Source organism: Mastigoproctus giganteus, chromosome 6 (genome assembly GCF_048544385.1).
Source record: "Mastigoproctus giganteus isolate SK-2022 chromosome 6, ASM4854438v1, whole genome shotgun sequence".
NCBI lineage: Eukaryota > Metazoa > Arthropoda > Arachnida > Uropygi > Thelyphonidae > Mastigoproctus > Mastigoproctus giganteus.
In genome coordinates, this window is record NC_143580.1 from 1,365,599 (window position 1) to 1,381,940 (window position 16,342).

General features: G+C 38.7%; 1 protein-coding gene across 1 annotated transcript in view; it reads left to right on the top strand.

Annotated features, from left to right (window-relative positions):
* The window catches only part of LOC150083787 (uncharacterized), a 34,237-nt gene extending 25,226 nt beyond the window's left edge, over positions 1–9,011 (top strand). Inside the window, exons 2-3 of the mRNA XM_090375791.1 lie at positions 405–553; positions 8,555–9,011. Of these exons, the coding sequence (XP_090231917.1) occupies positions 405–553; positions 8,555–8,697 (292 nt within the window). The 3' untranslated portion in view covers positions 8,698–9,011. The remainder of the gene's footprint in view (positions 1–404; positions 554–8,554) is intronic.
* The last annotated feature ends 7,331 nt before the right edge of the window (positions 9,012–16,342 follow it).

Genomic DNA, 16,342 nt, shown 5'->3' on the forward strand with positions numbered 1-16,342 from the left:
TCATCGATATCATTGATAAATACACAACACAACAACGGGCCCAACATCGAAATCTGGGGGACTCCACAAACAAAATTAGTCCATGAAGAGCAGTGTCCATTGATTTCTGTCCAAGGTGAGGCCACAGATCTGCTGTTGTATGTACCCTACGCATAAAAACTGTCCCCTTTTGCACTGCACCTAATGACATTAAACTGATATTTATTTATCACTTCTGCACCAAATGACGTAAATAAAAGTTACCTTTTTTGGAGAGGGAGGATATTTATTGTCTTTAGCACTCACTAGCATACTGCTGGGTACAATAAATTACCTTTATTTATTATTTTTTAAATGTATTAATGTAAATAAAGTTGACAGATTTTCATAAACAGGCTAAATGAGACGTTTCTGTTTGAATTCAGCGACAACCAAATTTCCACTCTGTCCAAGAACTTCTTCGAACGGATGAACGGACTGAGAAAAGTGCGCCTGACCGGAAATTCTATCGAAACTTTGGACAAAACCACGTGGGAGCTCGTGTTTGACGACTTGGAAGAACTGTGGATAGAAAGTAAGTACAGCGCATTTTACTCAAAGTCTCGGTTAATACGGTGTATTTTACCTAAATAAATTCAGGCAAAATATAATGACCGACTGAACTAACTGCAGTTGTGCTCACTCAGAAAACATAACATTAACATCAGATAAATCTTTATGTGTGGTTGCTGCGAGTACAACGGATCAGCAACCATTGTAACGGGTTACTACAATAAACGCTCTAGAAAGGATTTATACTATTGATCTCAAAGAACTCAGAAACTCCAGAGAGAAAAAGTGTGTGAAAAGTGGCAAGAGTGGTCACTTTTCACACAGCAAATTCAGCATCGCTTGTTTTATTGTTTTAATTATTAGCGCTTAGTTTCGGAATCTCAGGAGACACGAATGCTTAGAATACATCAGATAGAAAGAGATCGAGATAGGAATTGGAAAATGTCCGATAATCCATGCCGGGCTGGCTTAACATAGTGCGACTTTACACTATGTTAAATTGAGATTCCAAGAGAAAATGAAGCAGGGGCATACAGCCGAGATTTTAATGAAGTGTTGGTATTGACAAGACAGTTTTCACTAAATTATGAAAAGTGTTGAAGGAAATATTCCTACAGCAGACAGCTTTTAACTGGAGGGGTGATGTTGGCCTCCATGAGAAAAAATGGTCGGTTCTGGCAATTGGCGCTTGTATCATGAAAACTCCCAGCCTACTCGCCGTTTTCCATTCAAAAATTTCTTGCGAAGATCTCCATCACTGTGGTCTCGCATCAGATACATTCATTGGAATTAGCTGTGTGTGTGTGTGTTTCTAAGCTTTAAACTCCGCTTAAATCACAGATTTCCCATGACAGAGGAAATTACTCAGATCGCGGCACGAGAACTATCGGAAGGTCAAAAACAAACTTGTCAGAATGCGTCCATAAGTTGTAGAAACTTTGAAATTAGTGTACACTAATTTCAAAACTGGCTGTTAGTGGGGATCCATACGAACAGCTAGCTTCATCATTTCTCAAATTTTAGTTTAGTTCCCGAACTTTGCGATCACAACTCGTAGTTCCGAGCGTTGTTATTCTGGACTGACATTTGTAATTCCCCCACTCGCTTTCAAACCAGCCCAAACGCGTTCTTCAACAAGCCACCATCGTTACACTGAACAACTCCAAGCTCACAGAGCCAACTTTTTCCTTCCTCATTTAGCCCATCTACTTTTGTTCTCTGAACCAACACGTGATGTATTTCTTTTTGAGAAATACATCACGTGTATTTCTCAAAAATTACAATCTACAGAAATTCAAGCGTGATGCCAACAAGTATTCTCTCAGACTGCAACCCATGTACGGTAGACCGTACTATAGATTCTAATAGCTTCCGTTTTTTGGGTAACCATGAAACAAAAAAAAATTCAAATTCTTCTCTTCGTATTATTTCTCCCTGTTTTTTTTTTTTTTTTTTTTTTTTTTCATCTCCTTGAGCGAATGGAGCGTCCAGTGCTATATAGGTTAAGAAACTCTTTTGAAGTGCCGATCAGGAGCGGATGACCAAATTGAAGATGCATATAATGGCATGTGAAAAAAGAAGATTTTTTTTCAGTATACTGTGAGACTAGGTGGGGATTTCTTATTCGAATAAGCTGTTGCTATATCATCCACATGGCAAGATCAGTTGTTTGCTTTGGAATCGCAAAACAATTCTTGAAAGCAAGGACATTATTCAGAGAAAACAAAGGTCTGAGTGGGAACTAATCTTTTTAATCTGTAATCCGTTAATGGTGATTGGAATAATATTCTTCATCTTCGTTGTAAACGTAATTTTAGAAACTGTTTAGGTATTGAGTTATAATCACATCTGCAAGCTAGGTTTATAGGTCTTGTAGTTCATAGCTGAAAAATCTGTTGCCTTGAGGCATAGACGACGCTGTTTACACTTTTAACAGGACGTCAGATCATCTGTATGCGTTATAAAATTTTTTCAATTTTATAACGCATACAGATTTCAAAAGCAGTGTTGGCAAAAATATGGATTAATGAGCCTTTAAATCAGAATGCTGAGCCGATATGTTCTTGGGCATTAGGACGGTACTGCTGATTAGCGAGTTGCATTCGCAATTTTTGCAAAGAGGCTCGACCATACCTAATAGATCTGCTATAACCTGCGTACAGTCCTTATCGCAGAAAATACTTCACGCCTGGAATGACAACGAATACCTTCACACCATTTTTCTGCTTTTGACTCAGTTCAAATGACACCCCTTCTTGTCTTCCTTGAAAGGTTCTACGGGTTATCCGGCAATATACTCGAGATCCTCAAAAATTTTCTATCCAGGAGAATGCTTCGCTTCATAGGACATTACATTCTGTAAAAGCATAGATGTAGGAATCCTATAAAGTAGTTCTCTCTCTCTCTCTCAATCCTGCAATTTTCTGCAATATTTGTTCCACTTATGGATCAAGTTCCAGCGCTCTTATCGTATGCTGATGATATTGCGTGTTACTTGCCATGTAAACGCCATGTTGGTGATTCACAAGCACGACAACCTATTCAGGAACAAGAAGAAGAAATCTTTATTGTACAGTAAAGATACAATAATGTGCCCGCCACAGCCAGGAGGCCAGGGGCGCGACAATGTTATAGGGTGATATATAAACATGTACAGTATAACAAAAAGATATCATAACATGAAAAAACGGTAAGCAGCTACCTAAACACATTCTGTCAATACGCCAAATTTTTTGGCCTATCAGTTAATACTGAGAAGTCATGATAACTCATCTTTACTCTGAGTCAGATGACGTCTACTGATACTGCATCATCCTTACTTCCGAAATTAGCAGGAAATATTCTGACTCTCACAGTCAGTATCAAATTCCTAGGGGTAATCGTTGATGAGAACCTCACCTATAAACAGCAAATCCAAGCTCAGTGTTCCAAAGCCTTGCGAACCTTCTGGGGAATGAAAACAGATTTGTGCAGAACTCACAATAAACAAATAATCAGGAAATATCTCACAAATTGCTTCAGTAGTGTGCTCTCCTATGCCGTGGAGGTTTAGTCTGCACCCCTCACCAGCCTCAAGAAACAATGACACCAACTTGTGATGTCACCAGATTTACACGACATCCAAATCATTACTTTGTGCCAACCTTCAATATATGCCTACAATCCACAGAGCTCATGTGTTAAACATAAAGGCATTCCTTCATCTGTGCTAAATCCCCACGATTACATAAACATCTGGAAAACGGTTGGTTGGCGATTGCCAGGAGGACACCTCCGCAGCTGTCAAGCTGCGGAGTGTCCTCCTGGCAATCACCAACCTCTGGAGCCTTCAGCACACTCCTTGTGCTGAAAGTCTGGATGCGACACAGACTCACCAAATGGAGCCCCAATGACGGCACCTGAACTAGACCTTACTGAACATGACCCATCCACCATAGCAGCACTCACACTGCTGGATTTCCAGCAAGTTGTCGGCTCCAACTAACTGGCCGTGCTAGCTGTACCTACCCTGAACTTGCGGAGTATATCTCTCTCTCATTTTTTATTTTATTTTTTTATTTTTTTTATTTATTTATTTATTTTTTTTTTCGGCTTCTTTCTTCTGTTTCCTGCCATCCGTTCTTTTACTCCCCCCCCCTATTTTTCTCTTACAGAATGATTTTTTTTCACTCCTCTCTCTGGTGAGGCACTGGGCATGCCACACTGTCATCAGGGGCCATCTTCCCTATTGGCCCCTTTCTTCTGTTTCCTACCCTCCAGTCTTCTGCCTTCCTCCCTTACTTTTCTCTTGCACAACGTTTTTTTTTTTTTTTTTATTTAGTTTATATATATATATATATATGTGTGTGCGTGTGTGTGTATATACATATATTTATATATACACACACACACGCATTCCCCACAGGTCTAAATCTAAAAACATCAAAATTACTGCCCGACCTATTTGGCCCTAGAACAAGTTATCAGCGAACAACCCTACGCTCTGTTAAAATTACAACCGTTGCTCAAGAAACAGCGATCATCTCATTCTCAAATCTGGTCCTAGCCACTGAAATCCCAGGAAAGTAGGTGGCAGGACCCGCCAGAGTACTCTAGCTACAGTGGTACACCCGGTCAGTCTCCCCGTGGCATGGTGTGGTAACGTCGGGTCCCACTAGGGGCTCGGCGGCTAATAGACCGGAGGAACAAAGGGCACAACACAATATACAGCACATGACCCCCACACACTTCAAATCTCTGGCCCCGATACAATGTACACCCGCGGAGATGGGAGAAATCCCAGGAGCCGTCAGACACTAACATACCTTATACCTTATACCTTGTGCTGAAGGCTCCAGAGGTTGGAATTTCAAGAAACACTTTCCAAATGTAACTCTCCACACTTCAAACTCGCTCAACGTCGACATCGACCTTTGATCTATTAACAAGTCATATCGCGATGACACCTTGGCCTATCTTTCTGTTTGTAAAGGACAGTTGTGCAAGTGTCAGTCCTAGTCTGTCGATGCCATTTTATGTTCTACCCAACTTGTAGTCCTTTTTCGTTTTAAATACTATTACTTTGTGTTGTTTGTTTATCTTTATTCGTTATTTTATAACCTAATGTAGCTTAAACTTTCTATTTCTGTGTTTGTTCACTTGTATAAACAATGTATTCTAAGATTCCTCTGGTTATCCGTGTAAGGAATCACGAATGTATACGATTTATTTTAATAAAGAATCTTATTATTATTGTTAGTAGGTCCCCCTTGATATCTATATCAGCCCTAATAGACACACAGCGTGTATTACTGCTGATACAGATATTTCAAGGAACTTTAATATAAAGAAAAACAATGTCTGTCTGGACTGCTGTAACTGAAAAGGGATATGAAATAAATTACACTAGTTTACAAATTTAAGTTTATTCACTGGGGTTTGAATTTCAATAGGTCCTACTGCCGAAATATGTTGCTGTGGTTTGAAATGACTTAGATTTTTTTCTATCACATCCAGATACATCACAATTTAAGAAATAAAAAAGTACCGTTTTTTTACGAAAGTATATAACTTTATGTATTTAGTAATGACAAATGGATAGGATTACATTTTCATATATCAAGAAATACGTAAATACTAACAAGTATTAGTCAAAATTCTGAAACTTTCATTAATCAGACCTTCGTCTCTTTGTTTGAAAAGATCGTTTTTCTTTTATGTGCAGCGCCAGGTTTCTCTCTTTTTAAACACCAGCAGTAGTCGGCCATCGTGCTTGTATTCCACCTTCCCTGGTACCTTTGCTCCATTTCCTTTACGTTCTGATGGAATCTCTCCCCTTGTTCTTCGCTCATCCGTGCAAGATTTCCGGGGAAAAAATCAAGATGGGCATGCAAAAAGTGAAATTTGACGCTCATATTCAACCTAAATTGCGAAGCTTTTCGAGCATATTTTGAACAATTTTCTCATAATCCTGTGATTTATGATTTCTTAGAAAGTTTTCCATTACACTTTTAAAAGCAATCCAGGCTTCCCTTTCAACATCAGCCATAGTAGTTTCAAACTGACCGCCTAAAACCAATTTTCTAATTTGGGGACGAATGAAGATACTCTCCTTAAGTTTTGCGTCAGATAAACCGGGAAATTTACTGCAAAGGTACTTAAAGCAGTTGCCATCCTTATTCAATGCTTTAACAAATTGCTTCATTGTGCAATTTGTTAAAGTTATTATGCAAAGTGTTAAAGTATTTTCTCTGGCTTCACCAACTTTCGTGCACAATATTTTTTGACCCCGGTGTAAGATTGTGCCTCCGAGGCCATTGCTTCTTTGTCCAATGCAGCGCTTTAGCTCTGCTACCCCATTCACAAATAAAGCGTAGTGTACCCACCCTGTTGCCCCAACAACATACATAACACTTTTAAGTTTCCACATAGTTGCCTTTCGTGATCTTGATATTTAATTTTCTCCAGAAGCAACTTTAGATTGTCATAAGTTTCTTTTAAAGTTTCTTTTAAAGTAGACTGAATGAGCAACTGGCACAGCTGTGTACCTATCTCCATTATACAAGAGAACACCTTTTAAACTAGTCTTAGAAGAGTCTATAAATAGTCTCCATTCACTAGGAACATATGATGGAGCTCCTAAGGCACTTATTAAACTAGTGATATCACTGCAATATACGAGAGGACCTTCTTGGGAAAAATACTGTATAAACTCCCTTTCACGATTTCTGTACCAGGAAAATGATGTACCTGGAGCAAGTAAGTTCTTCGCTTGAAGTCTGGATCCCAGAATTTCAGCAGCACACTTTGGAAGACTAAGTCCCTTACTAAATCGTTCAGTTCGACTTTCGTAATTTGCTGTGGCGTTAAAATATTTTCTGGTTGATAACATTCCTCTTCACTAACCTCTTTAGCTTCTGCTTCGGTGGAAGAAGATGTCGACTCCAAAGTTTCTGGTGGAGGTTTTACAGGCAGATCAGGTCCATGCGGAACCGGTCTTATGGCTGACGGTAGATCTGGATATTTGATGTCCTTTTTATTTTTTGAATTGTAACTCTTAACGTCACACACAAAAGTAACAATCGGCATTGCTTACTGGCTCGCGCCGCCACACCACAGGAATAGCAAATGGCAAGCACACCTTTTTTTCCTCGACTCCATTTTCTAAGATGTTCGACACATCTATGGCATACTTTATGCGGTGCCCACGATTTATCCTGATCGCCTAGTTTTATGTCAAAGTATGCATAATATTTTTTATAATATTATATAAGATTTTTTTTTACAAAAAAAAATTTTTTTGTAAAAAAAAATTTTTTTACAGGAACAAAACAACCACAGGAACAAAACAACCACATATGTAACAAAACAACCACATATGTAACAAAACATATGTTGTTTTGTTCCTTTTTACAGGAACAAAACAACCACATATGTAACAAAATATGTTGGGACTGTTTATACACTTTCTGGTTGCCATACTAAATGAAAACTAACACACAATGAGACGGTTTTTACAGGAGTACTGTGACCCCATAAAGGATGTGCGACTTATATAGGCTCTGTGGTTGAGTGGACTGTACAAACAAGTGAGTGCATGCTCAGACAGGTTTAACCCGTAATTACACGCTGGAGTCTCTCAGACTCCAATCGGAAAATAAAATTCTGGGAATCACAGATGGGCTGGAAGAGGGGGATGGGGGCGTCTACCTTCCTGGGTCAAGGTCGGCTACCTTGCAGTGTGTGTGTGTAGTTACGGGTTAAGCATGCACAATCTGTTGTATTTGAGGCATATATTTGATATTGATTACGAATATAGAGGTATAAAACTTGTAAACCATTGCAGAAACTCTCTAGTTATATGCACATTTGCGTATAATACCTAAGGTAATATTTTTTAATGAATTGTGAAAAATCTTTACGTGATAGAAACAAACAGACTTCGGTTTAGCAATCAGTAAACAGGCATAAATAACTGCCACATACTTTTACTCAAACCCCAGATACTCTGTAAACCAGTGTTATTGGCAGTGGATCTCTAAGGAATAAAGAAGTTCAGGTAACGGAGGATCGAGGACAGGTCAATGCTGTGAAAGGATGCGAACGACGACCTTCAGGCCATCTTTCCATGCAAAAGATGATCTGATCTAAATGACGATTTTGAACTGTTACTTACTATGCTTAATAGTGTATTGACCATTTTATTTAAAACTATAGACTTGAATGATTTGGATTTATTCCTAATTTCAGACTTTGATAAAATCTTAAAATTCTTGTAATTATGTCACCAAAAATAAGGAATGCGGTAAAATAAATCGTGTGTTATTTTCTAAGTACTGAATTGTTATAACATGTTTAATTGTGCGGAAATTATTTATAGACTTACAAAGAAATAATATATTACTGTTTATATGACTGACTTTAAATTTATTTGTAAAATGTAGATATTCTATTGAGATTTTGGCTGTTTCTATATATTCTTTTATATAAAAGAAACACAGTAACGTCTTCCATTTTATAATTGTATTTCGTACTCTATTTTCAGACAACCCCTTAAACTGTAACAGCCGCATGAGGTGGATATTTGACCACAATTACAGCAAAATAAACGGGAAATGCACCAAACCAAGCAGGCTTAGAGGAAGGCCCATCGCCTCGCTGACGGTTTCTGAGATTGGCAGCAGCTAATGGTGAGGTGGCAAACTGGTAGAGGCGTGAACCCTCATTGTGGTACCATCATTGCTTAGAATAAAACCACACACGTAATAAAAAGTTTTTGCCTCCAAATACTGTTTAAGACGTGTGCACTTTCATATCATCTGCCCCATTACGTACTCATTGTGGACTACTCACCTTCAGACTATACATTTTCAGATGAAAAGGGAAACTGAATATCCTCACGAACACTCCCTTCAAGTTAATAAAACACTTAGAATTCATTGTGCAGTAGCCCGTTGCAACATTTTGTAGTTCATTGTAAGTTAATAAAGGTTTTAATTGTTTTTGTTTTTTCAAATGAAATTTATTCCTGCGTCCCTTCAGTTGTACATTCCAAATATTTATTGAAACTACAACTCGCTTTACTCCCTCTTTTTTTTTTTTTTCAAATTAAAGCGTTACAAAGGGTATTTTCTAACTGCGTGCGTCCAACAAATGTAGGAGCTACGATAATTAAACGTTAGAAAAATATCTTCTATAAATATGTCTGAAAAGTAGTTATCCTAAGATATTAGGATAACTAGGATTAAAGTTCCCATTAAACAGAATCATAAATTACAAAAACGTATTAAACGGGAAATCATTCTTATACTCAAATTTATATCACAAAATATGAATGATTGTGTGAAAAGGGATTTAAATAGTATAGCATATAATAGCAGCAGCGAAATGAATGAATAATCTATTGTACTGCATGGATCACATCAATTATTCAGTTGTGAATATGTATAAAGGCATATTTGTTGCAGGTTAAAGCTCTACAAAGAGTTTTAACCTGCAACAAAGAGTTTTAACCTGTTGTTTTGCACCTTTCAGGGGCAATAGCTGCTACTGCTATCCTTTACCGTACACATTGCCTATAAACTGGGTGTGTTCTATGGTCGATTTTCCATTTGCCGGACGAAAAACCCGAGTTTCCGGGAGAAAAAATCATGCTAACCTCGCCTGAGACCAAATAACTCAGCCACGTTGTGAAAAAGACCCATAAAAATTCCTCTCGTCATTGAGGGGATTCGAACTGAGGTCCTCCACCCGGTGTGGGAGAAGGACCTGAGCTATTTTCCACCCCGTGTGGGAAGGACAGTGGTAATACCAACTGTTATACTCACGAGAGGGGCTGTGAGCACACAGAGTTTTCACAGAGTATAATACCGGCAGTATTAACGTATCTGTTACTACAGTTTCAGGCTTCACAACTGCCTCGTTGTTTACAGCATGGCATTTATTAAACTGATACTGTGGAAGACACCACAAAAATGTTTACTATTCACAGTCAAATGATACGATTTTCATTGAAGTGTGGTTTATAAGAATTTCCTATTGATGAGAGAGTTTGTTTATGCATGGGTACTGCACTTCCCTCATTTCTACTACCCATTATAGTACGATTGCATCGTTTAGTCATATCTCATATCATCTTCGCAAGTTGTCGTGGTATTGCAATGCTTTGAATAATAACGCTTCACCAGTGGAGAAGACTAATTCTACTTATTGTCACTATTGCAACAACAGGGTACCTGCCCATCCACTGATTAAGCCAACAAGCTTCGAAACGGTGCATCTGGGTGGTGGTGGTATACGCCGAGAATATTATTGTTCTCTACTGGTGAAGCGTTACTTATTGAAAGCAGTGCAATATCTCGGCAACTCGTTGTGAAGGTGATCATAATATGAGATATGAATAAACGATGCATGCATACTACGTGGGTAGCAGAAATGATGGAAGTGCAGTACCCATGCATAAACAACCTCTTTCATACTTAGACACTCAGTTAAGAAATATTTTAAAATTTCCTATTGATGTTTCGCAGATACGCCAAAAATTTCGAATTTGACGACCATCAAGTTGTAAACCATTTAGAGTCGCTGTTGTGGAGATGACTGGCCTAGCCATCAGTATAATAGTAGTGGCAAAATGCACGAAAGCAAGCTTATATACAACATCAACCAAAAAGAAAAGAAAAAAATTCCCACACCATATGACTATCCTTCTAATAAGTTTAGTTCTTCCTTGAATTTATTCAAACTTCTCCTTTCCACAGCAGGTGGTAGTTTCTTATAACGATCAACTAACTTTCTTTCAATAATCAACTAGAGGTGCAGAAATTTGCTAAAAGCATATTTCCCCACATCTTACTTACACTCATCCTCCCTGAATTTATGTCCCTCGTGTATGCGTAGTCTGAGCAAGAGGAAATATTGCATTAGCATTCAGCTTACTCAATCCATTCAGAGATGTTTAAACATATGAATCAGGTCTGTACACAGGTGCCTTATCTCCAGGGGCTGTCACTATTGAAAGTTTGAATTTTAACAGCGTTTAATAATAATTTAAATTCCATTATAATATTTGTCGCAAATACAGTACTTATCTCAAGTGATGAGCTTTCATCAGAGAGAGAGAGAAATTTGTTAACCTAAGCCTAACGAATTTTGTTTACATTTATATAATAAATAATTACTTAATTATTTTCAAACCACCTACCTGAAAATCGCTATTTAACTAAATGCTATTAAAATTAACAACCAGATTGACACTTTTGCTAACATTATTCTACACCTTGCGTTTTCACTGAATGTTCCACAAAATGTTAGGTTTAAGCTTTGATTGTGACTGCCACGACACCTGGGATACTTTTAGAGATTAAACATGACGTAAATAAATAAAAAATATTAAATATTAAAAAAATACAAATTATAAATATAAAAAAGATGGCTGCATGTTCCTTGGGGTGAGGGAAAATTTACAAACCTCTGGGAACCAAATTTTATGCTGACACACTTTTATAATGACAAGCCTGCTTGGAAAATCAAATAATGACGTAAATCCATTGAGTTTAGTAAAATCCATTCGAAAGGTACTAAATAGAATAGAATCTTTAATTCAATCTTTAATTAAATAAAATCAAGTATCATAAAAGGCACGCTGATATCGGTCATCACATTAAGCTTGCTTAATGGCAGAAGGCGTTGTTGGTTTATGGCGCATCGTCTTAAGTACCAATGTGTTATCTCTGCACAGGCGAGCCGCGCCGTAATCCACAGTCCCAACCGACTTTAACCCACTCAACAACTTTAACATGAAGTGGGAAGTCGACTTAAGGCCATCTCAATATGCCTGCAATCGGCAGCTGGATTGACTAACTATGCTGGAGTTGCAGAAGAAATGGATGAAAACACCTCATCAAAATTTGACTCGGAATCTAGAAGTTAAGTATTGTTTACCAAAGACTTTTTAAAACAAAGGGAGATCCGATGACTTTTAGAAAATATAGTGAGTGTGTTTCTTCTCAAATGGGAAGGATATTTACGGACTTTTTTAAGTTAGTTTCCAGGCCGTTGGTAATAAAAGTGATTAATATTTGTAAATTTTTTTTCTTATATACAGTAGATTTTTTGTAAACTGATTTTTTAATTTTTTTTCTGGAAACAAGATTTCGATCCAGGAAGCCCAGCCAAACGGATCATAGAATACACAATTTATGGACAGTAATATACTGCAGGTGCCAAGATTTTCTGAAGGAGGGGACTAAAGCAGTTAAGCCTTCGGGTAGCACAGTTGGTAGAATTGTCGTCCTCTCCACAGCGGGTGGAAAAGAGTTCATTTCGAGTCCCGTCAATGATGTGAGGAAGGTTCAATGGTCTCTTTCACAAAGTAGCTGAATTAGTCAGTCTCAAGCGAGGGTAGCAAGGTTTTTCTCCCGGAAAATCGGGTTTTTCGTCCAACAAACAGAAAATCGACCTCAGAACACACGAAATTTACAGACAGCACACACGGAGCAATACGGTCTTAATCACCGATGGCCCAAACCGTACAACAACAACAGAACTTAAAGGGAGAGGATAATGCAACGTTCCGAAGAATCATTAACCTTTAATCATTGTGTAGTGGTAAAACATATATTGTATATTATTTTGATCATACCAGAGTGGTGCATAGCTCCTTTAGCTCCCACCTGGATTGCTCCTCAGTTTCCCAGTATTTGCCTCAACACAAAATTGCTATTAAAGTGGTAAACTCGTAAAGGGAAAATTTTGTATAATAATTCATAAATTGCACTCTGTCATCCTGATGTTGTTTGATGATTCGCTGGTTGTGTGTATAGGAGGAACAAATTCGTTTTCTCTTTCACTGATCTCATAGTTGTACGCAACTGGTCTCTGCCCAAACTGCAATGATTACTACCAATTTTAATGTGATTTGGATGTTTCTGATGTATGCTGTGATTAAGATATTTATCAGGCTTCAGTAAACCTTTCTGACGATCTTGTTAGTGTGGTCGACACAGTAATGTGAACTGTAATTTCGGTTTCGTTTGGGTGTAATTTCTTATTTTGTGAAAACTGTATTTCAGAAATTATTTTCTTTCTGCTTCATTTACGCACCCTCCCCCTTCCCGCTTCGTGCCCTATTAATTTGCGAGCTTACTTGCTAATTAAAGCATTCTTAGAAACGATAGTTTTCTGCCAATGCTTTAACTAATTGACAAGTTTCCGATCCAAGCAAGTACGCAAAATCCATCATCAAGGGGAAGGTGAATGGCCGCTGAACAAAGCATTTGCAGACTGTGTGTGTGTGTGTGTGTGTGTGTGTGTGTGTGTGTGTGTGTGTGTGTGTGTGTGTGTGTGTGTGTGTGTGTGTGTGTGCTTCAAGTAATGACTGTTCCGCATAATCTCAGCCAAGGGCAAAAAAAGCTCCAGGCGCGCTGGGGGAGGCAAAAGCCACAAAGTGCAGACTTACCATTTTATTCGCCTTCTTGTCAGCCAAGAACCATTCCATTCCTTCAAAATTCTCATTAGAATGGCCTTCCAGCAGGTTCCTCAGGGCTTCCCCCAATCCGTTTGTCCTCGTTGACATTTTTTCCATCTATACACGGTGGTCGAATTGCTTACTCCGTTACTCTTTCGTACTCCATAGCTACAGTGGCCAAACGTGAGGGTACAGTAGTACACGCGTTCACTTTATCATGGTTCTATACACATGACTGCCAAAACAGCGATGCTCCTGAATTCTTTGTTTTGTAAACTCATGACTTTCTGTGGTGATTAAAAAAAATAAATAATTAGTTTACGTAATATAATATAATAAAATAAATAAATAAATAAATCTTTATTTGTCCTACCAAATTTAAAATATAGGTGTACATTGGTAAGTGACAAATTCCCTTCACGGCAGACAATGCCAGGGGATTATCATAAAATGCGAATAAAAGAATGTCTAAAATATACAAGAAAGGTTATATATATACACGAAAAGATGACATTTAAAATACATTACTCTTCACTACATTTCTGTCTAGAGTCCTGGCAATTGTAATACAAAAGTTCATCTTAACATCACATCCACTGATCAACTTGTGCGATATACATTATTCAATTGCGTACACACAGTTCGACAGAAATTCACAAAACTACTAGGCAACAGTAGCCTCAGCGAGCCGAACTGCGGTTTGTTTCCTATATTTCGGGTCTTCTATGAGCCTTAGTAGGTCAATTCCGATATGTGTTAGGCACTGAATTGATTCTAGCGCACTGGCGGGTATAAACCTGTCGGCCATCTTCAGTCTGTTGGTCTTCATTCTCAAGGATTTTGTACCTCTTAATGCAGATGGCGGGATGTGCCACTCACAAAGCTGCCAGAAGCATGGTGATGATATCGTGCCAGTCATCATTTTGATTGTAGTTATTAATCGTTTCCAGGCAATGATGTCTGGTAAACGCTGCAGTTTAAGCTGTTCAGAGAGCTGCGTGGTCCTTAACTGTTGAGGGAGGTGGTGCTTATGGTTTGCCCACTTCAGCAGCCAGAATTCACTCGCATATATTCTCCTAATGTGGGTAGGGGTGGCTGACGCCCACAATTCAGCGCCATACAAAATGGCCGAATACACTGTGGTTCTTAAATATCGTGCGGTTGTTGCAGTCTGTTTCACGTGCAAGAGGTGCTGTTTTGTTGCCCACCGTAAGTAGTTAATTTTCTTGACAATCAGGTCAATATGAGAGTTGAACGTAAGTTTCGTATCAAATGTTACTCCCAGATCTCTATGCGTCTGAACAACTGGGATAGGTTTGCCATTAAGTTTCGGGTGTAGGAGCGTAGGCGATTTTTTGAGCGAGTACACCATGATTACTGTCTTCTGCGGATTTAGGGTCAAGCCAAATTTGTCTAAGTACACGAATAAGTTCAGAAGCTTATAATTAATCTGCTCACACAATGCCCTGTTGTTCATGGACGGTTGGATGGGTGTTAGGATCTTAATGTCATCTGCATAAGTGCACACATCATCCCTACCGTTGCAGAACGGGATCATCATGGCGGTAAAGAGGAGTCCTGATAAAACTCCACCCTGTGGAACTCCTGCATGGAGTTAGCGTTGGAGGATCTGACTATCTGTGCGGTAATAAATGGACCGACAAGTAAGTAGGGTCTGTAGGAACTTCAGCAAATTTCCTTTTATTTGGAAGGCGTGTTGGAGCAGATGAAGTAAGGCATGTACATCCAGACTATCGAAGGCTGCTTTTATATCGGCATAAATTATTGTCATTTCCTTTCTGGCTTGGAAAGCATTTAGTATCGTGGCCTGAACTGTGAGGAGGTTAGTTATTGTTGATCTTGCAGTCATTGAATAATGAATTTGTTGAGGTTGCCCAGCCAGTATCTGATTCGACAACTTTGGCAACAGAGCTTTCTCCAGTACTTTTAACAGGGTAGATGAAGTAGATATTGGCCTATAATGCTCCACAAGGTTAGGCTTTGTAATTTTCGGCATTGGAATTACAGCGTACTTATTCCAGCTTTCAGGGAAAACTCGGCAAGCAAGGATAGAGCTATAAATTGCTTGGAGTGGTTCAATTAGGTAAGGACTAAGACACTTTACCATGAAGTGGGTCACTCCATCAACTCCAGCTGTGTTAGTCGGCCTGAGGGAGTTAATACTCTGTATTAGTGCTTCTTTAGTGATAGGAACAGACTTCATCTCATTGTCAACTAATTGATCCCACTCAAACTCCCTGACTTGAGACTCATGATATATGCTGGAGAATCTGCTGATGTGGTCCATCCACGCTTCTTTGTCAAGCCCCTGATTTTTGTCACTTTTATGTGTGCAACGAGGTAGCTTTCCCCTGTCAAGTGTGTCTTTCATGTAGCGGTTGATTGCTCTAGATTTTTCCCTATTAAATATTGCTCTGGCCCTCGAGTAGTTAATTCTAACTTGTGTGTCATTAGACAGTTTCCATTTTCTGTGCAGAGTTTGCTTTAGTTTAAACAATGTAGATAGGCTAGAGTTCCACCAGGTTTTAGATTTTGATGACATCCTTACTACTTTGGAAGCCGCAAATTCTGTAATAGAGTTGATCCAACTTGTTAAGACAGTTGTTGCAAATAAGGCATCACATTTGAGTAGACATTCCCACGGGATACAGCTGGCAGCAAATAAGCATTTATTTGGATCCAGAAAGGCTGGCGAAGTGACAAGCTGGCTCTTAATTTTTTCCTTGACATTGAAGTCCACATACGGTAGCATTATGAGCATTGCAATTGGGCTATGATCGGATGGAAAGAACATTTCGGGGGGTACATCAATTATACATTTACCAGAAGACAGAATTAGGTCAA